Raw genomic sequence first — 26,430 nt, 5'->3', positions numbered from 1 at the left:
AACTAATGGAATTAGTGTCCAGCAAGGGCACTAAGAGCTGATTTCCATGTTTCATGCACTGCCATTCTGCTTGGGAGTGAGGAAATTCTCCCTCCTGGGGAATGATGGTTTATCACTCTCAGAGGGGCTGAGGGAGGTCCAAGATCCCCTTCAGTGCTGTGTAGTTTTTGGAGAAATACCCACCCAAACAGCCTCTATTGATCTTTTCCCTTTTTGGCTTATTACCTATTACTTTGCCTGTCACTTTTTGCTTTTCCTTGGGTACCCCTGGTTAAAAAACCATGTGATTATTGCTTCTCCTCAGGCAGAAAACGTCACTTTATCAAACTGGGAAGATCTTGAAGCACTGGTGGGGAACAAAGGCTGAAGGATTGGGGCTTCCCAGTGTCCCGGGAGCACATGACCTGCTCAGATGGAAAACCCACAAGCACTTCTCTGTGCTGGGGCCTTCCCAGGGCAGCTCTCTCCTTGGGGAGAAGGTGTGAATGGCTTCCTTGAATAAGTCACTGGATAGCCTTGGCCAGGCTCGGGCTGGCTGCTGCTCCCTGTAGGTTGCTGTCTCACTGCTCAAAAACTGGATACTCTGTTGTGACATTTATTTTTCCTCTGTGGAAAAGAAAGCAGCTGTGCAGGCCAGAGGTGCAGATGCTGCAGGCTGTGGGGTGAGGGTGAGCCAGGATGATGGGCACCTGTCTTGCCTGCCTTAAAATGAGGATCAGTAGTTGAAAACTTTAAGAAGGAATACAGCAATGAAAAAAGGGAGCTCTGGTTCTTGTTGTCGGGGCAGCCCAGAAACTGTTGAAGAGCCACTGGAAAAGCCATTGAGCTTTTGTCTCATAACTCCTGTGATAATAATTAGCTCAGCCAAAGCAGATTTTAAAGGGGCTTTAAAATTCTTGTTCGGTGGCTTAAAAGAAAAGAGGCAACCAGAGTCTCCTCTCATCTGAGCGTCAACACGAATCCCACAAAATCCCATTATTCCTCTCTTAGATCAGCAGTTTGATCAGTTCAGCCTTTTCCCTCCCCAAGGCAACAACTGTCCCCCTCTGTGCATGTTTTCCCCCTCGAGATCTGAGCACCTCACTGTGTACACACACAGCACCCACAACCTCGTCCCCTCCTGCCCTGAATCCCTGCAAGTGGCAGTGATTTGCTGTCCCCACCATGCCAGAAAATGAACAGGTGGAGGCAGAGGAGGGAAATCTGCTTGCAAGAGCACCACATTCACCAGGACGTTTTTCTTAAAAGGAAAAAAGAATTTGTTATGTTTCAAAGCTGATGGTCTCAGACTTTGCTTTCAAGGTGCTTTAACACCTGAGAGTTGGAGACAAAACCTGATGGTCTAAAACTCACATCTTCATCTAGAGCAAGGTCTACTTACAGTGGAAGGTAAAATTCTACCAACTCAGTGGTTTGGGTGATTTAGGAGTGGAAGAAGAAATGCTGACACCCAGGTCTGTTGAGCTCAGACCTGGCAGAGTGCTTTGCCTCTGCTGGAGAACTTCTCCATGTCCCCCTTTCTGGGCTCACTGAGACTTAGAGCAGCTCCTGGGCAGCTCTCAGGTGGATGAGACAGGGAGCTGTGGCCACACGACTCTCCCACCCTTGCAGCTGATGCTCTGGAGAAGGCACCTCCCTGGGATCTGTGTCCACTGGGAACATGCCAAGCTGGATACACTTAAAAACAGGGACTCAGAGGCAACCTGCTGCTCTTTGAACTCCCAGGGAACACTTTCTCAGGAAAAATCTGTAAATCTGCAAAGATCCACATCCACCAAAAGTACAACCAGGGCTGTGGGGTGTTTCAGCAAGACTTGAGGTGGAATCTCTAGTTGGACCATGGAGCCAGAACCCCTGGGCAGCCTTTTTCCTTTGTGGCTGAGCGCCAGCTAAATACACCCATCCCATGCAGGTTGGACACCAGACCCTCATTCCAGTTTGACACAGCTTTGGGCAGGAATACAGAGGCTAAACAGGTCACGAGGAGGGGTGACAGCCTTACACCACGTGCTGTGGTGCCTGGGAAGTCTTTCCAGGCTGGGAACTGGTGCTCCACATCCCCCAGTGTCTGTATAGCCCTGGCCAAGCTGTGGTCCTGCTGGCCAAGGAGCCTTCCCAGATTTAATCCCACAGTTTGGAGCTGAGCAGTAACCCCTCCAGCAGGGAACACAAACCCTCCCCAGGCTGAAGCAGCTCGGGTTGCAACGCCTCAAGAAGCAGAGAGTTCAAATACAAACAAACCCCATTTTCTTTGCAAAATTTTATCTTTAGAGTGGACTAGAAATGGCATTGAACTGCAAGCGAGTTTTGCTAGTAAAATATACTAATAAACTGCTTTGGAGACTCATAAACTGCGTTGTGTTTTTTAATGGCCAATAATAAAGGAGCCTAATAAAGTGTTGGTTTTTTTAATGGCAATTTTTTGAAGCGGCTGGAGCAGAGATCAGGAGTTCAGCCTCTTTCCTTGTTCTGTTTGTGGTATATTTATCTTCATGAAGAGAATGGTAGCAGGGGGATTTATTTTTCTGAATGAATGTCTCTAAGCCCCTCATACCTCCAGGGCTTATAGTAAGGTTGGATCCAATGACAGGAGAGTCAACATTATAAGCCCTTAGAGAGGGCTGAGTGCCTTGTAGATAGTCTCAAGTGGATGCGCTTTCAGCGTGCCGTTACCCCGGCTTACATTAGCGGCTGAAGAGACTTTGTCTGTCCCCGATGCCCTCGGGTGACCCGCGACCTTTGCGACTTGGCTCTGCCGAGATCTGACGCCCGCGCGAGCCCCCGGCCGAGGAAATGGAGAGGGGGGCTTTGTGCCGCGGAGAAAGAGCAACACAAACACGGGGTGTTCTCAAAAGGAAACAAAAACCCGGCGGAAAAAAAAAAAAAAGAAAAAAAAAAGAAAAAAAAATACGACCCGCAGAAACCCCTTCCCGAAGTGGCAGCGAGGGGCAGCGCAGGCACACGCGTTAAAGGGGAAAACAGCCCCCCCAAAAACCCACTGCTGGCAAATCGGGGGCCTGGTGTCGTGGGGTCTCTGCTGGGTTTAGCGGTGGCTGAGCGAGCCGGAGTGGGATGATGGAAAGAACCCTGTGGGTTCTGCACTTCTGCAAAGCCGCCCCAGAAAACTCGCTGCTGGGGCAAATTCTGGAGCAAATTGGGGTCCTCGTGTTTGCTGGATTTAGGGGTGGCTGAGCAAGGTGGGACGGGGTGATGGAAAGTTGGTTTCACTGTGGGTTCTGAGTTTCTAAATACAAAAAGAAAATAGGCTGGGTTTGTTTTATTTTTTTTTTTTTTTTTGCTTTTGGGGAGTGCTTGTTGGATTTGGTGGCAGAGACACGGGGTGGAAATTAGGTGCTGCATCCAGATGTCCCAAAGGAAAACAGCAGAGCTCAGCCCTGCTCGTGTCTCTGCAGCGAAGGCTGAAACTTCGAGATTCAAATATCAAAAAGGGGCTGGAGCAGCCGAAGCCCTCACGCTGTGGAGGATGCCAAGCCCTGACCTGACGCCCCAGGAGGGTGCAATCACCCACATGTGAGCCAGACAGCCAGGCTGGCACTGTCCCTGGGGCTGGCACTGTCCCTGGGGCTGGAGGCCTCGCTGGGGTGGTGGTGGGGGCAGGTAGGACGGCGCAGGGCTCTGTGAGCTGTTGTCTTACACAGCTGGTGCCTCCCTTCGAGTTCTTAATGCCCAAGAGAGGCCACCCTGCCCCAAGCAGTGGCTCCCTGCGGGGAGAGGATGCTTGTGCAAACAGCCGCGTCCCTCCAGGGACCTCTGCGCTGAGTTGGGGTGTTGAGGGTCACCACCCTGCCTGGCCCCAAACCCGTGCCCAGCTGCTGCTTTCTGCCTGAGACAGCGACATCCCCACACAGCCTCTGGCTACTGCACGGGGAGCGTCCCAGAGTGTCAGATCTGCCATAAATCAGCGGTGGCATCGTGTTCCCATCCCCTCTCTCGAAATCTGGGCTTCCTCCACCTGTGTCCTCCATCCCCACCGGCTTCAGCCCCTGCCCAGGTCGTGCACTTGGCAGCAGCTCTGGGAGGAAGCAGGACACGCACTCCATGTGCTGACTCCGTGGCACCGATAGGGGCAGGGATGGAGAGGAGGCGACAGCACAACACCTTCTCCGTCACCCTGGGGAGGTGGGACGCGCCCCCTCCCAGCCCACCCAGCGCATCCAAGCCCGGTCCACGCATGGGAGCATTTTCCAGATGCCAGTGTGCGTTTAAAGTTTAAAAAGATGAGTGGAAAAGCCCATGTCATGGGTGCCTGAGCGAGAAGGAGGATTTCACCGTCGTGAGGGAGCGCATTGTCCCCGGAGTTGGCCAAGTGGATTTGCATGCTTAATTCCCGCTAAGTATTTTTGAAGGAGTAATCTGATAAAATCTTCAACCCGCTGATAGCATAAACTTAATCGGGGGTCCTTCAGGAAAAAAACAGTGGGACTTCCAGTTCCCAAACATGCAGACCAAGAGATGTGGCTGCCCGCCGCGACTGGGCTGGGTCCACCCCAGGCCAGAAGCCAGCGCTCGCCCTGCGCCGAGGGGGAAAGATCAGCGCGGCTAGGGACAGACGGAGGAGAAGAAGACTTTTATCCCATTGTTTTTCCCTGTGATTAATCCATCTAAAGTGCTGCTCTGAGCGTAGCCAAGGGCAGTGTAAGAAAGAAGCAGTTTGAGCTTTGTGGGGCTTTTTTTTTTCCTTCTCCTTTTCTCCCCCCTTTCCAAGTGTGCTTTACAAACATCCTCTCCGCTCGCCCTCTGTATTTGCAAAACCGTATCCTTCTGCCCATGGCTCCTGATGAAGTCCTTGCAGAGCTCCTTGTCCACCTCCAGTCTTTTCAGCACGTATTCAAATTAACCCTTTTGTCCCATTCACACCCCCTTTCTTTGGCGGATATTGTGGCTTTGCCAGCAGCGATCCAGCAGCGGCTATTCTAATGTAATTGCATTCTGGCAATGCCTTGAGAACCTGATCAAGATCATCCCGCGAGTTTAATCCCTCCAAATTACAAAATGTTTACTATCAATCACCTTTATGCAGCTTTATTTCGTGGGCTTTCTTCAAGGAGCGAGCGGGACGTGTGTGTTGCCAGAGATGCCCCTTCACGTCTCCAGCTGATCACCTCAATGGGGCCAGAGTCAAATGGTCAAGGCCATATGCGTATGAAAGCCCGGGCTGCGCTGCCAGCTATTCTCTCTAGCTCTGCATGGATTTCACACTTTCTATCCTGTTAGGGTGCCTACCATTTGCTTTAGCGTTGTTTTTTTTTTTTTTATTCCATTTCTGCGTCCTGTGTCATCTGGATTTAATCTAGTTAGCAGATTTTATGCCTAAAATTGCATTGTTAAAGGGAATTGTTTAAATGGGGACCGGTGGAGAACCCTGAAACCCCTTGAAACAGGGGTGTCCCCCCGCCCAGCGCCGGCCACACATACCTCGACTGCTGCGGCCCTTGGCTTGGTGCGAGGGGGCTCGGAGGTGGCTTTGCTTTCTTGAAAGCATCCATTGCTATTTTCAGAAGCACAAACAGATGCAAATGTCTCTGCAAACATTGCACAATGAGATGCAGGGAGAGGACAGCCTTTCAAAATCTCTGAATAGCCCTTCAAAGCAAGTCTAATTAGGGTAAGTAGAGGTAATAGGCCCACTTGCGTTTTTTACACTCGCATTTTTCCCCCCTCAAAGCCTGCAAGGCTCTTTTTCCCCTATGGCTGGGGTGGGGGGTGGTGGTATAGACCCTCTCCCATTTGTTTGCGCTAACAAATGTAGGGATGGAAAGAAAAGGGAGAGGTAGAAGGAGGGGGGGAGGAGGAAAAATCAATCATTTGAAAAGTCTCCTCTGTTAGTTTTTTTGGTGGCTTTTCCTGGTGAGATAGAGAGCGGCGGAGGCAGCAGCATCCCGGCTGGGGCCGGGTGTGGGGCAGGCACCAGAGCAGAGCCTGCAGCTCGTGTCATGTGGAACTTCAGCAAGTGAAAAAGAAAAGCAGAAGGTATGGGCTGAATACTTGGGTAAATCAGTAATAGAGCTAAAGGGCATATGCCTGTAGGGAATATGTTGGCATAAAAGAGCTTTAAGAGGGGCCATTCATACTGACAAAGGGAGATTTGAATTGCTGCCTTCACAATAGCATGAAAGGATGGGCTTGGGGTGTTCTGAAACAAAGTGGAAATCATACTGCCCTGAACGGCTCTAATAAGCTTTTAACTATTTTACATTATGGCATTACCTCCTTTTTTTTTTTTCTTTCCTTCTTCTTGTGAGCCGAGTGCCAGCCCCACTTAGAAGTGTGATTTATACTTTTTTCTTCATGGTAACTTTGGAGGAAAATAGACGGGAACTCAAAGGCAGTAATTCAGCTTTTTCAAGACAAGGAGGGGGAAATGCCATCATTTCTGAATGTCCCAGAAAGCGCACCAGCGCGCCGAGGTGCCCGGCCGCCTCGAGTCTGGGCCAGGGCTGCCGGCTCATCACCTACCACCCGTTTAATTGCGCTCATTAGCGGCCTTGCACTCGGATGTCGCTGTGCCCTGACACCTGGGTCACTTCGCTGTGTAACTCAGGTGGACTTCAGCGTGCTCTCCAAAAAAAATTCGTATTGCTTGGCAACCCCCCCGGCCCCCCTTTCACCATCGGCGGAGGTTCAGCATCCCCAGCCCGTGTTTGGGGGGCTCGGGGGGCTGCAGCTCCCACTGCTCGCCTGGGAAGGAGGCGGTTGCCCGGTCTGTGTGTGGAGACCCGCGCTGGCTTTGTGTGCGCTGGGGTCCCTCCCCGAGCTCCCCCCAGATGGTGCGATCGCACGACTGCACTGTTAAAATAGAGCTCGTCGAGACAATTAGCCAATTACTCACTCTGTCATTGCACTTTCTTCTTGTAACTGAGATGCAAACTGGACTATGTCTTCTTTGGTAGCTTCATTCATCGGCAGCATTATTTAATGACACTTTTGTCAGCTTTGGGTCTGCCCAAAGATTTCTGAACGTAGCTTTATGAACCCAGAAAGGGCGCCCCGCGGAGTGAAAGCGGACTTTGAACCTACAGACGATGCTAAAGACAATGAATTTCCCAAAGTCAGGGAAAGAAATCCAGAGCGTGGCTACCACAGGGCATGTGGCTCAGCCCCTCATTGTCAGCAGCGGTGGCTACGGGGAGAATAGCCCGGTAGCCAAAAGGGCTGGAGCATCTGGATGCACGGGCCACTTTCTCTGTTTAGGTACCTCAGAAAAACTATCACCGCGAGTGCTGCTGGGCCTTTTTAGGATGGGAAGGTTGGGTGGCTGGAACAGCTGTTTTGGACAAGTATCTCAGTCAAGATTCGAAGTTTGGCCAAAATCAAGCTTCCTTTGCTTTGGTGGGTGTTTGACTCAGCCCTCGGTTTAACTTCAGTGCAGAGCTGCAGGCACGGTGGAAATGGTAAGAGAGAGAGAGAGGCTTGGTTTTGCTCCCGGCATTTTTCGGGGAAGAACAAAAACTTGCCCACTGCCTAATGAAGGAAACTCCATCCCTTTACATATGTAGAAATGGGATAATGCGTTTATTATTCATAATTTTGACACCGAGCATCACTAGTGTCTTTTATTTACCTCTGAAGTTCAGTCCCATGCAGGTGCAAGGATGGCTCCTGGGTTATTGGAAAGAAGGAAGGGAAGGGAGGGAAGGGAAGGAAGGAAGGAAGGAAGGAAGGAAGGAAGGAAGGAAGGAAAGGATAAAGAGAGAGAGAAAGGGAGAAAGAGGGAGAGAGAAAGAAAGAAAAGAAAGAAAAGGAAGGAAAGAAAGGAAGAAAGAAAGAGAGAAAGAAAGAAAGAAAAAAAGGAAATAAAAAGAAAGAAAAAGAAATAACAAGAAAGAAGAAAGAAATCCCATCTGTTTCCCTCTGGAGGGTAGAGTTCCTGTGGGATTTATCTGGTGACTCCTCCGAGCTTGGTTATCCCGAAGCATGCAGTGAACACACACACTCACACTCCAATCCGGGGTGTACCACGACCTTTCTTCAGCTGACAATTCCCTTCCCTGCATCCCTAGGGCTCCCTGCGTGTCCCGGCATCCCAACCAGCCCTTCCCGGGAGAGCGGTGTAGGTGACAGCCGTGCTGGTGACAGGTAGCCCGGACCCTCCTTCCCTGAGCCCACAGACCTCATTAGCTGCCACTTGATTTATCAAGAGGGCATTATGGCTTTCGGGAGCTGACATCTTTTTGGATTGCAAATAGGAGAGGAGGAAACTGTACCCTGTGAAAAGATTGATTAAATACTAATTAACCTCTTTTCTCAGATAATGAAAGCACTTCAGCGAGCTGGATAAACACGATGCGCATCAGTTGCTCTCCTGGCGAAGCGCGGGGTAATTGAGAGAGCAATATCCATTACTGGTGTTGTGACAGGAAGGGTTTTCCTTTCAGATTACAAAAGACTTGTTGCAGGAGAGATGGTACTCAAATAGGAAGGAAAAAAATATTCTTTTATCTCAGGAGTTAAATCCCTTCGGTTCGAAAACTTCTACCAGTGAAGTAAAGAAACAACAACTGCGTTTATATCTAGGGATTGTCAAGTGAAAAAGTAAAAAAGCAAATCAAAGTTTTAGGCTTTAAGGGGAGGGGTTGACTCAGATTAGGGCATTTGCTGGTCTTTACTCACAAAGTCTCCAGCTTTTCTAGGTTCTGAGCAAAATAATGTATAAATAAATATTGCCTATTTTCTGTGAACCTCAGGCACCAAACTGGGAAATTACAGGGGAAGAGGTGCTTTTTCTGGTCCATGTTAAATCTACATCTGAAGGCCACGTGCCATTCTTCCACACAGACAGCAGCCTCGCCAAGGGGGATATTTTCTTCCTGAAAAGTGAATATTTTCAAGGAGAAATCCAGGTGGGAAGGGAGTATTTAGTGCAGTTTGATTTACTTTTACCTACCAGTAGTGATTTTCATTCTTTCTGACTCTGCCTTTGAAAGTCTCTTCAGTTCATTATCCTGAAGGCCAACATGGAGAATCCAACATGAAAATGACGACACTGGGAATTTTATCTTCCTCCATTTGCTCTGTAACATTTGCCTTCTCTGTTTGGCCTCATTTATCTCAAGTTAAGTGTTGACCAAAGACCCCCAGACCTCTTGGTCCCCACGACAAGGACAGGGACAAACTTCTAAGTCCACAGTGTCCCTTGGGCTTTATGTCTCCTCTCCTGCCACCTCCAAAAGTGAACTCACACCAGTTTAGGTTTGGGATTTCGTGTTTTCCTGTTTGCAAATGTTGTCTTTCTTCAAACTTCTCATCTCAAAGGAAACTGAGTATGATTTCATAAAGATTGCTGACATCTGCCATACAGAGAGGAGCAGAACAAGTTGTTTGTTTGTAAAAATAAGTTTAATTAACTCCTACAGATGGAACTTAATCCGTTATTTTTGCAACAAACCATTATGGTCCCGTAATCACCTTGGACTGCCATTAGACAGCTTTGAATGCTTTCCTAGAAGGCAATTCTGTGAAATCTTCAGGTTAAAAAAAAAAAAAAAAGCTTATCCTGGAATGTGCAGAATGTAATAATCCCAGAAAGAGACAGTGAAGTCCTGAGGACTCTGCCAAATCCCTGTTTGGGAAATAGAGGCATCAGTTCCCTCACATGCTTCAATTTGTAATTAAGTAACATGTCACAGTCACGAAGGAAGAGTGGAAAGGAGACCATGCACTGGCACGGGCTGGTCCTTCCCTGAAGCACAACGAATCTCCTGGATGGAAAGCAAGGGGTGAGGGGGCTGAATAGTGCAACTAAATGAATGAGGGATGTAAGTGAGACCCTCAAAGCATTTTCTTTCCGATTGCTGCCTTAGGAAGCCCAATTTCAGGACTAGATGTCGATGCTTCCATTGGCAGAGTGAATGCAAGACTGTCTGTGAACCTTTATTGACTATTACTCAAGGAATAAAGTTAATCTCTTCTCTAAAAGTCTTGCTTCTGCAAGTTTTCACTCTGTGCAGAAGGATGCTGCCTGCTCTGTCCCATTGACCCCAGCCAAAATCCTTCTGGCCCTTGCCAAGGTCCTGCTGGCAGTCAATGAGTAAATCCAATGGGGTAAGAGCCAAGCAAGAAGCATTTCTTGTACCTCTGGAGTCATGCCCATGGCACAGACAAGGATGGCATCTCTGTCTCAGCCTCTCTCATGTGGCATTCCTTTTTCCTTCTCAAACAATCAGAGTTTCATAAGATTTTCCATCAGGTTTTAACAGATGCTGCTGCACAGCCAAAGGGAGGCAGGAGTGGGAGACCTGACTGACAACTGGTGCTGTGCCATCAGCATTTCCACGCCGGCGGAGAAGAGCATTATCCACTGGGAAGAGTCTTTTCACTCTTGTCTAATAGATCTGAAACTGGAAGACTGACAACTGGAAAATAACAACGGTGATAAAAGAGGAGCAACTCTCGGCGTGCGGAGCCTTGATCTGCACCAGCAGCGCCTCACGTGGAGCCTCTGCCGTCCCTGCCCGGAGGACAATGATCTCAGCACTGCTTCCCCCTCAGCAGGGGGGAAAACCCTGTTTCCAAGGGGCTCTTCACCCCCCCAGCTCAGCCTTACACTCCTCATTGCCCTGGGGATTAATAACAGGGCTGGGTCCCACAGGGTTTTTAAAAGGGTTTGTTACTTCACCACGTCTCCACCACATCTGTGGGATCTCCAGCAGTTTTTCATATTGGCCATTACACCTTTTGGTTGAGAGAACAGGGATTAATTGTTCATGGGCACTATCACCGAGCTAGTGGGCATAAAACTGGTTTTAATAAATCAGTTAATTTGCTAATCTAGATTTAAAAAGCTTCTAGTAGTGTTATGTGAAGACTATAAAAATGAGAGTTAGGCAAAGTATTTTATGCAGTATTTTTGCATCTCTGTTCTGCTCACTACAGTCCTCAGGAAATCTGCTGGGTCTTTAACAGCTCTGCTCCTCCTGATGATTTCTTTTAATTGCACATGCCACCAATAAAAATCTCCCGAAAATTAGTTCTCACCTGCTTCTGCTCTGATAATCTCTACCTACTATACAAATCGGTCTTAATGGAGCATTTGAGCCCCAGAGATCTATAATTATAGTATTAAGTTTCGTGTGCTCAGAGGTAGTAGCACAGACTGTATTTTACAGATCATGTGCAGAGTAAAATCGAAATCTGCAACAGATTGACACCCAGTAATGAAAATCCTTCTGAGGATGCTCTTGTTAATAACTAAACATCATTTGAGCCTCGCCACAGCAGGGATGACACTAAATAGGGCACCACATGGCATTGAAATCATAGAAAACACTTGTTACGTAAAACCTGCACAGAATTTTGGATCTTGCAGCTCACTTTTTGAGCACAGGTAGTTCACAGAGATTCTCTAGAGCTCCCAATCCATGGGAAAAGGCTGGAACAGGGTAGCTCCAGCTGCTGTGGGCCCTGTCAGCAGATCACAAGAGCAACTTGTAGCTGGTAGTGGACTGTTTCCCCACGGGAAGTCTCAGCGGAGAGAAAGTGGGATAATCCCGGTTGTGTTTTGAAGCCCAGCTCCCAGCCAGCAGGGATTCCCTATCAATGGAGCCATCTCACACTTTCTCTCCTCACTAAAGGGGAATTAAGAGAGACCTGAGGACTTGCAGGTCCTCCTGGCAGAGGGTCCCTAATGCTTGCATGCCCCGGAGGTGACTGAATGGATGCAGCAGGGATAAAGGATTCCCAACACCTACCAGCAGTCATAGGAAAAATGCATATATATACATATAATGTGGTGCCAAACTAAAATCCAAACTATTTCAGTTATTTCTGAAGTCAGTGAGGGTCTTGCCACTGGTTTCAGTGGGACTGAGACTGGTGTCTCTTTATGGGTATTTTTTACCATGGGCATGAATATATACGCATATTTTATATTTAGATATTTTATATTTGGCTATTTTTATATGGATTTTTTTTAATATATGGATATTTTTATATATGAATTTTTTTTTATATATGGATATTTTTTACCTGGTATTTCCAAAGAACTTGCCAACGATTTCATCAGCCCCAGTATTCAATTCATCTCTTTTTTTTCCCCCTGTACCAGTGCAAGGAGATGATTTTTAATGCAATTAAAAAAAAACAAACAAAACCCAAAAAACAAACCACCCTTTTGCAGTTGGGGAAACCTGTTCCAATTCACCAAAGTGTTCTTTTGATAGAAATAAATACAACCCCCCTTGTTGTAAACGGGGTGCAGGTTGGTCCTGCAGCCTCTGAAAATGGGCATTCCATCTGTCCCAGCGGCAGATTTGTTCAACTATGTCTGAACCTATCACTGCTCGGGGGAAAAACTGTTCCCTGACTCATGTTAATGTATGAATCTAATTGTATCCCCACGCAGTTTGCAGCTTTCATTGCCCATTAGGAACATTACCATCATACACCGAGTCCTGGTAGATGTATGGTCTTTATACACTGCATAATGTCCACAGATCTCTGCTGGCAGCTAAGAAAACACAAAAGAATAGAGGATATTTTGAAGTTTTGTGGAGTGGTGGTTTTTTTTTTTCTTTGAGATTGAAGTCCAGTGTCTTGGGACCCAGTGACTTTAGATGACCTTCCGCCTCCATGGACTGTACTAAATTTCAGCCCCTGGAGGCTCCTCCATACAAAACCTCCTGGCTTTCAAGGGCAGGTGCAAGCAAAGCTTCACTGCGTCACAGATCAAGACCTGTTACTGCCAGAATTAGATTTCACAAATCTCTTTTATTGAACAGGACATCATTAAGGAACTTGCCCCATACTGCTGGATGGTGTCTTTAATTAATATAAGTATTATGCTGCTATTAGGCTTTCCAAACAATAACATTTCCTTTTCAGCAGTTGTAGTCACCGAGAAACAGAGGTGGGTGTGTGTCTGTATAGAAAAGCACATGAAAATTGAGTTAAAGAAATATGTATCTGTATTGCAGGCTCAGGCACTCAAAAAGGAGGAAATGCTGACACTGATGTGTCTGTGCAAACTTAATTCAGCTCCTCTCCTTCTTTTTTTGTGGCAATTATATGATCCCAAATTATGTTTTTGATAATATCCCCGCCTTCTTCATTACACAGGAGGGTTAACTTTCAGGCAGAGATTTTGCCTGTGTGATGAACGGCTTCTCAGAGCTCTGCCTGATGCTTTCAGTGTCTGCACTTCGCCTTTTCTGCTGCACAGTGTATGATCATGTCCTGAAGAATTCCTTCTTGGGCTTTTACAGCAGCCCCGAGAACCCGAGTGCTCTGAAAGCTCTGCTTAATTAAATCATTAAATTCACTGGTGATGTGAGGGGATGGTGGTATCCCAATTAAAGATGGGAAACAGGCATGGAAAAGTGAAACTCAATTAATTCTGCTGATCCTGGGCTGTCCCATCAGGGATGTGTAGGAACGGACTTATTTGGGCTTGTACAACTCAATCTATCCAGAAATCCATCTTCTTTCCCCACAAACACCCTGATAACTGCCCATACAGCTCCCACTCACCCATGTTTTGGAGGTGGCTGTAGGGACGTGGTTGAGCTGCCTCATTTCCCCCGTAAAACAGGGCAAAGAGGATAAAAGTGTTGCTTTTCAGGGTGTGTGTGTGCTCAGTGCAATAGGGGCAATGCTGAAGAGGGGGAGGATGGAGCCAGGAACAGTAGAAGCCCTTCAGCAAGGCAGGATTTTGGGGGTCAGAGGGCTCCCCCATTACACACAAGTAAAGAAGTGTGGAAAGTTTGGGATTTTGCAACAGTGGAGCTGATTTCCTGGAGGGGATGGACCTGCTCTAGTCCCAGTCTCTAGCTGAGAGCCAGAGCTGTGCCAGAGCTGGTGCTGAGGCCATGAGATGCACCTTTGGCCACCCTTTCTCCTCTCCCTGCATGGGAGTGACTGGGGAGAGGATCCATCCCACCCTGTGACTTGAGGACGGGGGGCACCCCAGGCCAGCCAAGTTCTGCCAGTGCTGCAGGTTCAAGCAAAACCAGGAGCTCTGTACCCTGTTCAGGGGAGCAGCACCTTCTCCTTGCTCCAAATCCCTCAGAACCTTCCAGCTCCTGCTACGAACCAGGGCAAGGACAGCCCTGAACATCAGCACTGCTGTGTCACCGCTCTGCTCCTGTGCTCTGCTCGCATCTCCTGAACATCTCTAATCCCTTCCCTGTGAGACTTGGGGGCCAGCTGATGTCTGCAGGTAGCCACGTGTGTCTGTGGCCAGCGGGGTGTCAGAAGTGCTGGCTGCTGCTTTGGGGTGATCCCTTCCCTTCCATCCCAGTCTCCTTCCGAGGAGAGTTTAAGAAACAAAACTCCAGAAATTCAGTACAAACGTTAAAAATTTTATTTACAGGGTAAAAGTACGATTTCTTAAAAAAAAAAACAAAAACAAACAAAAAAACAAACAACAAACCAAAACAAAACCAAACCCCCACTTTGATAAGAGGTATAATAATAGAATAAAGCTCTTTATGTACAAAAATACAATTTTCATATGAATGAACATCTTGAATAAATTAACCCGCTCTCTGGTCCAGTCGCTGAATACCCCGTGTCTGCTCCCACTCTAAAGCAGCCCGGCCGCGCTGGGGGTCAGCATCTATAATGCATGAGCCCCTCCGCTGTCCGCCGGGTGCGGGGTCCCATCGGGGCCGGTGCTGGGACCCCCGGCAAGGGCTGAGCCGCCCCGGGGCAGGGCCGGGGGGACGCGCTGAGCCCCGCGCTGCGCCCCGGGCCGCATCGGCCCCTTAAGCCTTTTCATGGCATTGTCAGGGCGTTCAAACCAAATTTTCATGCTCGTTTTTCTTCGCTGGAGAGCTACAAATTGTAAAATTGACTTTTCACCTCGTCTGCGGCAGCAAATCTGTCGCTTTTCTTCTCTCCCCGTTTTTTCGGAGCGGCGCGGGAGGCGAGGCGGGGGTCGGGGGGGAAGGGGCCGGGGATGGGGCGGAGGGGGGTGTGTGGAGTGATGAAAAGTGCAACGGGACGAGGCACCCCCCCCATCCCTCCTCGTCCTCCGCCGGGGGCGCGGGCGGTGCGCGCTAGCGGAGGGGCGCGCCCGGAGCCGCGGGGAGCCCGCGGAACCCCCGCAGGCTGTCGGCCGGGGGGTAAGCGCAGTCCTCGGAGGTGGCCGGGCTGCTGGGGCCCGAGGCGGAGGCGCAGAGCGAGGGGGCGGACGGCGAGGCGCTGGACAGCCACGACCCCGCGTCGCTGCCGGGGCTGGGGGGCGCGGCGGCCCCGCGGAACGGGCCGGGAGGGGGGAGGCACTGCTCGGCCAGGCGGAGGGTCTCGGACAGCGCCCAGATGTAGTTGTAGGCGAAGCGCAGGGTCTCGATCTTGGTGAGCTTGGTGTCGTCGGGGAAGGTGGGCAGGACGCTGCGGAGCTCGTCCAGCGCGGCGTTGAGGTGGTGCATGCGGTTCCGCTCGCGGTCGTTGGCCTTGACCCGCCGGCTGCGCTTCAGCGTGTGCAGCAGCGCCTCGGTCCGCGCCCGCGCACGGCCCCGCCGCCTCCGCCGCTCCCGCGGAGCGCCGGCGTCCGCGCCCTCGCCGCTGCCGGGCGCCTCGGAGGGCATCCTGCGGGAGAGAAGCCTCGTCACTGCGGGAAGGATGGACGGGGAGCGAGGGGGAAGGTGCGAAGATGCCGGGGAAGGGGTGGGGTGGGGGGGAAGGATAAAATAAATATAACTAAGAGGGGTGGCGGTGCGACTGCTTGGCAGGTGCCGGCGCTCCCGTACTCACATGGAAAAGGCACTCCCGGGGATGATGTTAAAGAGATAACGGTATGAAAACACAGAGAGGAAAAAGCCGCCGCGGGGGGAGGCAGAGGGGACTCAGCGCCGAAGGAAAAAAAAAAAAAAGAGAAGAAAAAAAAAGAGAAGAAAAAAAAAGAGAAGAAAAAAAAAGAGAAAGAAAAAAAAAAAAAAAGGAAGCCAAAGCCCTGGGAAAGGCGGGGCGGGGGGGGACACGCGACCGCGCGTGGCTTTGAAGTGCTGCGGGCTGCGATCCGCTCGTGTGAGCGGCGGCTTTGGCACACGACGGCGCGGCCGCCCGTTCTTATAGCGGCGGGCGGACAATGGCCCCGTGGCCGCCCCGCGGGGCCGCGCCGAGGCGGCAGGTCGGCCCCGTGCGCCGCGCCCTCCGGAGCGTGCCCGCAATTACCGCGGGCGGCCGCGCATCTGCCGCGCCCCCGGGGGACGGGGGAGAGAGGGGAGGGGGGGGTGTCCCCCCCGCTTTGTCCCCCACCCCCCCGTGTGCGGGCAGCACAAAGCGGGGCAGGGGGGTCGGGGCTCAGCGCGGGGGGTGGAGGGGTCACCGTCCCACTCCGGCCGCGGGGACTCCGGAGTGAGTTTAAACCGCTGCGAGAGGGGGGCTTGGGGGGGAAAAAAAATAAAAAATTAATCTGGACTTCCAGAGGATGAGCCGTGGATTATTCCCCAGCCAGATGCGGGGGGACAATTGTCATCAGGTTTTCCTTGCGCCTTGTGTTTTTTTCTAGGGGAAAATGCTCTGAAACGGTAAAACTCGAAGCAGGTATTTTTCTCTCCTGCGTTTCTGAGGCGAATGTGGACACGCGGTCTGGGTTTTGTGGGCTCCGCTTTGAAAAGGGGTTTGCAGGTGTTCAGAAAGTTAAAAGTTCCAAAGGACATTTACTTTATAAACTTCGGTGGTTGTATTCATAATACACGTACAATGTATAAACACGCACACATATAGATATATACACACACAGTGTATATGCAATGTACAGATAAAATTCTTATTTTTCTGGATAAAAACAATGAAAACTGCACTGTTTTGATTGTAAAGTTCTTGCTGCCTCTGCTAATCCCCATTCAGTGCCTGGGCATCACTACCTCACGCTTTGGGAAGCCACAGCTTTTCAAGTGGCTGAAAAGTTTCCTAATTCTGACATCTGGCTCTTTACATCCTGCCCTCGGTGCTGCGAGGAAGCCCCGTTGCCAGCACTCAGGTACTTGTCTCCCTGGAAGGTTTGTTTTCGGGTTCACCACCCATCAATTGCCATTTTCAGGTGCCTGTGCCTAAACTCACACGTATTTACATGATTTCCCCTCACAAGTACTGTAGATTGAGTCCCCCTCCTTCGATTTTCTCCCATCCCTTGGATAAACAGGGAAAAATGACAGCATGAATTATTGTCCATCTCTGCATTTTGAGTTCACAGCAACCATTCTTCACTCCAACCTGAGTGAGGAGTTTGCTATCGAAGTTATTTCTTCTGCTTCCCACTCTCCTGGCTTTGAGATGACCCAACGACACCGGCAAACTGCCCCAAACAACCTTCTTTGTGCCAAGAAGATCACGCACAGAAGTGAGCAATCCAAAAAGCCCTGGGTGATGAATATTAACAAGTCTCAAACTAGAAGTAGTTTGCCAGCCCCGAGCTTTCAGGATCAGCTCTCTTTCTGCTTTTTAACATCTTTATATGCTTGGCTCTGCAATATACCCACGTAAGGCCAGGCGACGGGGGCCTGGCTGTTCCCGGCAGGGACTGGGCTCTCTCAATCACCGGACCTGCAATCAGGCTGAAGTTTTTAGGGCCTTTGCATACATAAATGACTTTCTTCGCTAAGTAGTTCCACTTCACTGAGCTACTCATGTCCTTAAGTGACGGCACAATTAGAGGCCTCGGCCAGCAGGCAGAGATCGGCCCTGGAGTTTCCAGCGCCAACCAGGAGAAAGAAGGCACCAAAATTTAAAGGTTATGGAAGCATATGGCAAAAAATGTCCAACTTTTGTTACTGTGCACTTTGTATATAGGGAGATAAACTCCAGTGTTGTCTGCAACACTTTGATTGTCTTTTGTTTAGGTGTCTTTGAGCAGTCAATAGTTTATTCATTAAAATGTTTATGATTCCCCAGAGTTTCACAGACTTTGGCACAACCGATCACTTGTCTGAAAGTTTGCGGTGAAAGCGCATTATTCATTAGTCCTTATCCATCATTTGCAGTTTGTCATTTGTTATTCTCTTGTTTTAAAAGTTTGTGCTCCAATCAAGGAGGGGAGAGAGCACCATGTGTCTCCGTGATCAGTCACAGCCATGAATAGCCAGGGCTGAAGTGAATGTTTCACAAACAACCCATAGGCTGAAATTTGTTTGCATAATCTATTCACTGCGTACTTATGAATAACGAATGCATTCACAGAACCAGAATTGTTTCAGGAAGCCTTCGCAAACAGAAAGAAGTGCTAAATATCTTGGATAATTTATTCCCGATGAATAATTCAACCGGTTCTATCGCGGGCAGTCTACTAATTTTGCAGATAAATTATTCAGCCAACACAGATAATAGCTCTTACACCTTATGGGCCTGCCCCTATGGAAGTCAGCTGCTGAAGTTTCCTGAAGTTTCCTGGGATTGGGAAAGAAAAAGATTCCGAAATGGAACAGGACCATTGATTTCAAGGAACACAGAGTGTGCTCCCAGCATCTCACTGATGGCCTCATTCTGAGTTTTAGCCTTTGATATTAACTTTTCCACCTTGATGTAAGTGCAGTTGGGCTCAGATGGACTCAGGCATGTTATTAGTTTCATATTTTGAGCTCTAAGGAAGTGTTGCATCATTTGCTTTGAGATACTTTACAGCACTTAAAAAAAGAGAGGAAAAAAGATTCAAACAGATTTAACACTCGTGAGGCCTCGAGCACCAAGCTCGTTCCTCTGCCCTCGTGTTGAGACATCATGAGTGGACTCCAGAAAAAGTAGGAATTCATGAATAAAGGTGGAGGAAAGGCTTTTGGAGAAAATGTGCTCCCAGGTGCCTGGCACTGCTCTCTGGATGCACTGTTTCCTTCACGGAGAGAGCCAGTCAAGGAGAAGATGCCATTCCCTGGTAAGTGTTTGTTGGACCTCGTAAAGGTAAATAAATCTCCATGTTAGGAATCATCCTCACACTTCAAAACCAACCAGAATTATGATCATTAGGGCAGTGTTAGCATCACTCTTCTCTCCAAGATTGGAAATGAGTGGTTCCCAGTAAAACTGCTCCCTCAGCAGAAGATGCCTCAGAGAAGTCAAAGGCACATAATTTTTTTCCAGGTCTTAAGATGCACATCACTGCAGCAACTCAGCAAACTCTGTCTTTTGTTACTTTAGTGCTTGAGGGCTTAAACTAATATTGGGATGAGTGTCGAAACAATGCATCAATCAGGAGAACACTGCTTTTTTGCTCCCTCGTGTTTGAAAGCATGGCCAGAAAGGGAAGGCAGAGCTGCCTGTGGAGGATGCTTGAACTAAATTTAGAGAGGTGACATGGCTGGCGGTAAAACCATCACCTGGGAGCAGAAAGTTTGACCTTGCAGGAGGAAAGGAAGGATCAGGCTCACTCATCCCTAGGGATGCCCAGGTTGATGCAGCAGGAATTTTAAAGACAGGTAGAAAACTAGAAGACTGTTCAGTGGGGCAGCCCACTTGTCTCCTTGTGCTGGTCTGGACGTGGTGCAGAGCACAGTGACTTCTTGTCCAGCCTGGGTGGGGACAGATGAGTGGTGAGGGCTGTGAGGGCAGGGATGGACACATGGAGCTGTGCTCCTGGGACTCCTCACCCGGCTGGAGTCGCCTCACAGCCCCCGGCCCGAGGCTCACGGAGGGCTCAGGGCTTGGTCCTGTGGCTGCTGACCAGTGGACAGCCCGGGAAGCCCAACATTTGGAAGGGCTCTCAGCCTGCAGGGAGGCAGCATTAACCCTTCTGGAGCAGGAGCTGGCTGTCCTGCCAGGGAAACCCCTTGGGAGCAGCTCAAGAGCTTTGTCTCTAAAGGATTTGGCCTCCTCTCCTACCTGCCTGTGGCCAGGGTGAGGCCTCAGGCTGTTTGCCAGGGGCCACTGGTGGGTGGGGAGCACAGGGACATCACAAGGAGTCCCCATGTACCGGGGAATCCTGGCCCTGGGGAGCCAAATCTGCTCCAAAATCCTGCACAAGCTCCTGGGAGTTGCAGTCAGGGCTCAACCCCTCCTGGGGGCTCTGCACAAACAGTGAGAATGTTTTATTTTCAGGTTTTAAATGTGTGATGTAACATTTTCCTTCTTTTTGGAAGGGGAAGGGGGGGTCGAGTAGGTAAACGATTGTTCCCTGCAAGCACAAATGTATTTTGTTTGTTGTAATTAAAATGTTTTAATGAGACAACCATAAAATCAACCATTAATTATTTTTTTTCAAACACTTCTGCTTCCTTTTGAGCCAGGTCTATTTAGAAATAGTTTAGAGAGTAGCCTGCAGTTTTATTCTTTCTGTGGTATTATACACAGGAGTGGAGAAGTCATTTATAAATAATTACACAATGTTTTGGGTCTTTGGGTTTGTATAATATATCAAAGCGATTAGTACACGCATTGTTCCATTGTAAATGGTTTTTTTCCCTTCCTTTCAGTTTCACTTGCCTTGTCTTCTATCTAAACCTTTTTCGTGAAATCCTTTGTCTTCCTCATTCTTTTAGCTTGTTACAGTGCAGGGACATTCTTCTTATTCAAACACTCACAGCATGAGCAAAGAAAGCTACTTCTGTCGCATCTTAAGTTTTACCATAACTTTCTGGCATTTTCTTTTCTTCTGATTTTCCCAGACCACTGATAGGGTAATGAAGAATTATAACATACATCAATTATTGGTGCTCACGGTGTATTATGCTTCTGAATTCAAGGGGAGATAAAGAGGGGAAAAAAAAAAAGCACCACTTTCTGTGGTTTTGAGGCACATGAGAGAGGACTCGGCGCAGATTATTTATAACATCTTTCTGAGCATCAATTATGTTTGACTCCTACAACCACTTCCTTGTCCCACTGGTTTTATGGCCAGAAGGAGTCATTTTTGTGTGTGGTAGCTGTGGCATTTAACTTGTTTCTTTTATGAGGAGCCCAAACAATGCATCTTCAGGCCAAACAATCTATCTCCCCGAATAATAGCCCAAATGTCACTCAAGGGCTCCGGGCTGGGAAACGTGTGATCATGGTAAAGGGCCACGGGAAGGGGTTTGGGAGGGATCCTCACGGGGCTTCCCAGCACCGGGTACCCCCAGGGAGATGGGCTGGACCTGGGGTGGGGTGCCTGTGCTTTGGGATTGCCACTGGCTGCCTGAGGTTTCAACAACCCTAATCCAAGTTATCCAAGGAAAAGGGCCAAACCCTCACGGTGTGGTCATGCACACACCCTGCCTGGCCTTCCCCAGCCTCGTGGCTATCACATTAACCGGGAAAAATAAGATTAGGATGTCACCTCCAAGAAATGAGCCCTTTTCCCCCACACCTTCATTGTGTGAGAGCTTTTTCTTCTCTTCTTTCCCCCCTCCACCTTCTCCCGCCCACAATTCCCCCTCTTTTGTTGATTTGTATTTCGTTAATTGAAGCTACAACACTCATCCTAGAAGAAAGGGACAAATTTCACTGGCTGCCCTGCAGAAGAAATCCCCCAACAACATCCCAAACCAGGGAGCTGAACTACATGCTGAGACACTCAGGTTTTCCTTTATACCTTCCATATCAATAATTCTGCTTCGGAGTGGCAAAAATAACCTGAAAGAATTAAACACCATAATGTGGGGGTGAAATATAACCTGAGATCTTGGAGAGGGGGGCTTTGGGGGTCCCTCCCCAGGTCTGGGGGTCCCCTTTGGCTCTGGTTTGGAGTCCTGCAGCAGGGGGAGGATGCTCCAGGACCACCAGCAGCCCGCGGGTCCCCACTGCCCCTCCGCGGGGGCCCGGGGGATTTGCTGCCATTTGCATAGCAGGTGTTGGGTCCCGGGCCATTCTTCCTTAAGGGAGTTTTAATACAGGATAAATTACTGGGAATTAGGAGGAGGCAGGCGACAAGAAAAGCGCTCACGGAGTCTTCTCCTGGCCACGGGAGGGGAATTGGAGAGAAGGGCTAAAAAAGGGAGAAAAACACAAATGCAGCAGCTTCTGCCCCCTCCCAGGGAGTTCGGGGTGCACAGGATTTGAGGGGGGAGCTCTCCCAATTTCTCCTGAAATTGAGGTTTGGACTCAGGAATGCAGTAATCCCGGGACAGAAACACGATTACTGGCCCGAGGATCTTTGATTGAGTAGGTCTGGAAGGGGAGTTTAAAATGTTAATCCCCTGGTATAATCCCTTCCCTGGCATTGTAGGGACAAGGGTTGCACCCGAAGGGAATTGCCTGCTTCCTTCCCCGGGATTGGGGGCGGGAGGGCAAGGCTGGGGAGCAGCTCCCCCATGGATGTGCGGGCACAGACACGTGTCTGGAAGGGGCACACACCTGAGTGTGCCCACCACGTGTGTGCCCCCGTGTGCCCACCTGGCCACACACACTCCTGTGTGTGCACACACAGCCACACACGTGCACATGTGTTTTACATGTGTGTGGATATGTACACCTGCACACAAAACAAGAGGGGAAGGCCGGGTCACCCTTGTGCACAGGGGGTCTTCATCCAAATTCCCTGTCACATCTCAGCCACTGCTTTGCCCTGGCAATTAGAGCACACACACATGAAAGAAAATTGAGATGCTTCACTTGTTTTTAAGCTGGGAGTTATTTTGAAGTGCACCCACTTGCAGGCTGTTGGGGCAGGTGGGAAAGGTTTGTCTGTAAAGGGACATCGGTGTAGAACCATCCAGATGCTTTTCACATCACAGGCTGGATGTATTATACATAAATAAAGGACATTTATAGTGAAATGTTGTATCAGTGAGGAAGAAGGGGACATCTCCTCAATTAAAAAAATCCAAACAGGTGAATTGACCCCAAAAGAGGTTTGAGGGCTGGGCAGGGACCTGCTGGTGCTTGCAGGAGTCCCAGTGCCTGGGCTGAGCAGGGCAGGTGGGAAAGGAAAGGAAACAGCTCCAGCCATCAGTTCTGGGCACAGGGTCCTGCTCCCTGACCCCAGGGATGACCCTTTGGGGTGCAGGTCCTGCTGCTCTGGCCGTGAGAGGGACGAGGGTGACACCCCAAGGCTCAGCACTGCAAATTCGGCCGTGCAGGGATGAGGGTTTGCATCTCACCTCTGTCATGTTATTGCTTTTATGGAACTGGTAAAAAAAATAAAATAATTAATTTTTAAAAAGTACCTCAGTAAAGCAGTTACATGACCTTGACTACAATTGTGAATATTTCTGAGTGAGGAAAAGCAACACAAAGTTGTTCTCCTGGCTGAGGGTTGGTGTTTTGGGGTTGTTTTGGTGCTGGTTTTGGGAGAGCTGGTGTGGGGCAGCTCTGGCTGGGCCACACTGAGCTGGGGCAAAATGGACTTTGCAGGTCAGAGGCCAAACTGGGCACTGGGGTGGGTGGAAGGAGGAAGAGATTTAGTTTGGCTTAAACAGAACATGATTTTTAGAAAATGTCAAGATGAAACATTGTGTGGCTTCTGAGTTAAGGCGCTTCAGTGAGAACACACAGTGATGGTGCCCTGACTCCTTCTAAACAAACCCTCTTTTATTTTCCTGCACCAACTCAGCTTTTGGAAGGGTGTCCACTGATTTTCAAACAAACTGCATTAAACTTTGCTGAAAGCAAATGGTAAATAAGGGGTAGATTTGCTCTGTTTTCTGGAATTTAAAGGAGCCTCTGGTTATCCTTCTAACTTACCATTTACCTTCATATTATATGTGCAATATATCCTTTAAAGTTCCCATTTTTCAGGGACAAACCCACAGGTACAAACATCTTAAATTCTAGGCTGAATTCACCTCTTGTTGGTGTAAACAGCCACAGGGAAGGTGAGGAACCCCATCTTCCTACAGCCGGGTATCATCTCTCAGGATTTCCTTATATCAGTGCCTTCAGGTATGAAGAAAAAAATAAAAGTATAGTGTCAAACTACAGGTGTAACAGCCCTTGAAACTCCCAGTGCTGGGTTTGCTGGGACCAGTACATAATGGTGCAGCTGAACTGGGCTGAGAGAGAGAAGGAAAAACTTTACAGGAAGACCCTGCAGGTGCTGTGCTTTATTCCTGCAGTGGCACTGTGGAGGATCAGGGTGTGCAGCTAAGTCTGACCTGCAGTTAAGTGGTAAGAATAGTTTTCAAGGTATATATCAGCCCTGGTAATTACTGAACATTTTTCTACTAGTGCAGCTTTAAGTTTTGTACCTGATAATACGTATTTTAGAGTGACTTGAAGGGATAAATTGCTAAATAAATACAAAGCACTAGTTCTAGCACTCAGGGAATTAGACAGTGGAGCAGCATGATAAAGGGAAAGTAAATGTTGTCCTAGGTGAGGGTTTTTTTCCCCTTGGGGCTGGATGCACTTCCACAGCAACAAGCTCCTCTGAAACAAGTACTTGGCTAATGAGGGGAGGCAAGTTTGGCTGATGTGTTTCTGCCATGCCTCTGGTGTGGGGATGCTGGTTTCTTTTCCAATTTAAGCTTGTATCAAATGGCAATAAAATATTTAATTAGGAATGAAGAAGTGAATGCGCTTCTTCAGACTATAAATGTCTCTTTTTTAAACCCTCTTGGGTAAAACCCAAGGTACTTTTTCCCTTCGTCTCAGGTTTAATGCATGGCAGGTCTTGAGCCTCTTTCCATTTACTCCAGTGGGAATTAGAGACAATTCCTCTGGAGCTGGTGCAGCTCCACTTCTCCAAAGCAGCTGTTGGAGTTAGCCAGGGCTCTGCACCTCTCACCCTCCTGTGCAAACAGGGAGGGACCCAAAGGGGCTGGAAAATTGCTGAGCAACATCGAGATCACTTTTTATTACTTGTCTTGTGGGCCTAATGTATATACAGCTGGTGCTTATCCCAAGGAATCTTTTTTCCTTTCCTTTATTTCTTCCTGCAGAAAAAAATAGTGTGTGACTGAGGTTTTTTTATCGTTTGCAGTGTTCGGTGTTATTTATCTTCATTAACCTGTTGATGACCCCAGACCTCAACCCCACAGATGACGTGCCAGGTGCTGGGAACTTCGGCCATGAACTCCACCCACTGTCTCCAAGAGAAAAATAAAGGAAAAGCCCAGCTTTTCTGACTTGTAAGTGGTGGGAACAACCACAAGGTGTCAACCTCCACCAAGCTGCGGCTCGGAGCCGGTGCTGCTCTCCCGGCGCTGGCTGGGATGGATAACCCGCGTGGAGGCTCTGCTGGAAAACCCGGAAAGTAAGTGGGCAAAAATCCCCTAAAACACAGGAAATTGCTTGTTTTGCCTTCATTCTTTGCTTTGAGGCCATCCTGCATTTCTATTTGATTTCCATTACAATTTTCCACAACAAACTTTAATGTCCTGCTCCATTCTTTCCTCCTGACCTAAAGAGAACATTTCCCAGACACCATGGCAAACCCAAGAAGTCTTCCCCCCCCCCTTTAGAGTTATATTTGACATTTTCCCCTTGTCAAGCAACATTTCCAGCCATAACTGTCCAGTCTGTTGTTCTGTGCAGTTGAAGTGTTGGGTTTTAAACGTTCTGGGCAACCCAAACCTGTGTTTCCTGTCAGGTGTTCCCTCGGTTGGTGCAGAGTGTGTGGGTCCTGTTTTGGCCTCAGGGGTACCCCCCTTATCAAGTGCCATTGCTTTCTGCAAAAGCACTGTCCCAAGTGCCTTTAGATTGAAAGCAATCCCGAGGATTTCCTGCTTTTTCCTTTCATCCCTTGACTTCCTGCAGCCTGGGCTGAGCATTGTGGGTTGGTGGCAGCCAGACGTGATGCTCTGACACTGGGTACCATAATGAGGAACTGGATTTTCCTGGCAGAACTGTTTTAGCTGCTGTACAAAAATGGAGAGGGAACACCCTGCCAGCCACTTACACTTTGAATTTGAGAGGTGGCACCAGTTGTTGCTGGGGAGGGGCGACGCTTGACTGGGAATTACTGGCCCGAGGAGGGAGCTGAGCTGCTCTGGGCTGGTTTGTTTTTCCTAATGTGATGGCAGAAGTGATAAGTCTGGAGAGTTAAGAAAGGAGGTTAAGAAAGGAAGTAAACCCCAAGAAAAAATGTAAATGGTGCAATTATGAAGGTAATAGAAACAGAGAAGTATTTTTATGCAACACGATTGAATGGGCAATAATGAGGTAAAAAGACATTTCTTCCGGGATTAGAAGTGAGCTCAAAATTGCCAAGGCCTACTGGAAGTGGGGGGGAAGAAAGGGGAGGAAAGAAGCCTGTTGTAGCATTTCTTTTCCTTTAATAAGCTTCTTTTTCTGGGAGTCCTGAGTGTTCAGATGTAGCACACTTAGTGCCTAGTAACCCAACAAAGCTTCGATTGGTGCCTCTGCAGAAAGATTTTCTTTTCCTTGCAGGTTTCTAACCATGAAAAAAACCCTGAGATCAGTTGCTTCAGAATCCTTAATTAAACACAACAAAGAAGGGCAATTAGAGCTGTGTTTTCCCTTTGTCATCCAGCAAATCTTGCAAACCTCAAACCCCTTTTCTGGCTCCAAGATTTATTATAGGAATAAATCATAATTATTCCTGTAATCATCAGCCTGAAGCGAACATCAGCAGGATTATTTTCTTTTTTTCCTTGGAAGAGGTTC

General features: G+C 48.7%; 1 protein-coding gene across 1 annotated transcript; it reads right to left on the bottom strand.

Annotated features, from left to right (window-relative positions):
* Positions 1-15,014: 15,014 nt before the first annotated feature.
* NEUROG1 (neurogenin 1) lies at positions 15,015-15,545 on the bottom strand. Its single transcript, XM_027682294.1, has one exon. It carries the CDS (start codon positions 15,543-15,545, stop codon positions 15,015-15,017), a length of 531 nt encoding a protein of 176 aa, XP_027538095.1.
* Between the last annotated feature and the right edge of the window lie 10,885 nt (positions 15,546-26,430).

This window comes from Neopelma chrysocephalum, unplaced genomic scaffold (genome assembly GCF_003984885.1).
Source record: "Neopelma chrysocephalum unplaced genomic scaffold, ASM398488v2 Primary Assembly neopelma1_63, whole genome shotgun sequence".
NCBI lineage: Eukaryota > Metazoa > Chordata > Aves > Passeriformes > Pipridae > Neopelma > Neopelma chrysocephalum.
Note: the sequence above shows the minus strand (reverse complement) of the source record. Positions and strands in the feature narration are given on the sequence as shown.

Bases quoted from the DNA above. Each gene is read 5' to 3' on its own strand.
- NEUROG1 (XM_027682294.1), bottom strand. From the start codon at position 15,545: ATGCCCTCCGAGGCGCCCGGCAGCGGCGAGGGCGCGGACGCCGGCGCT.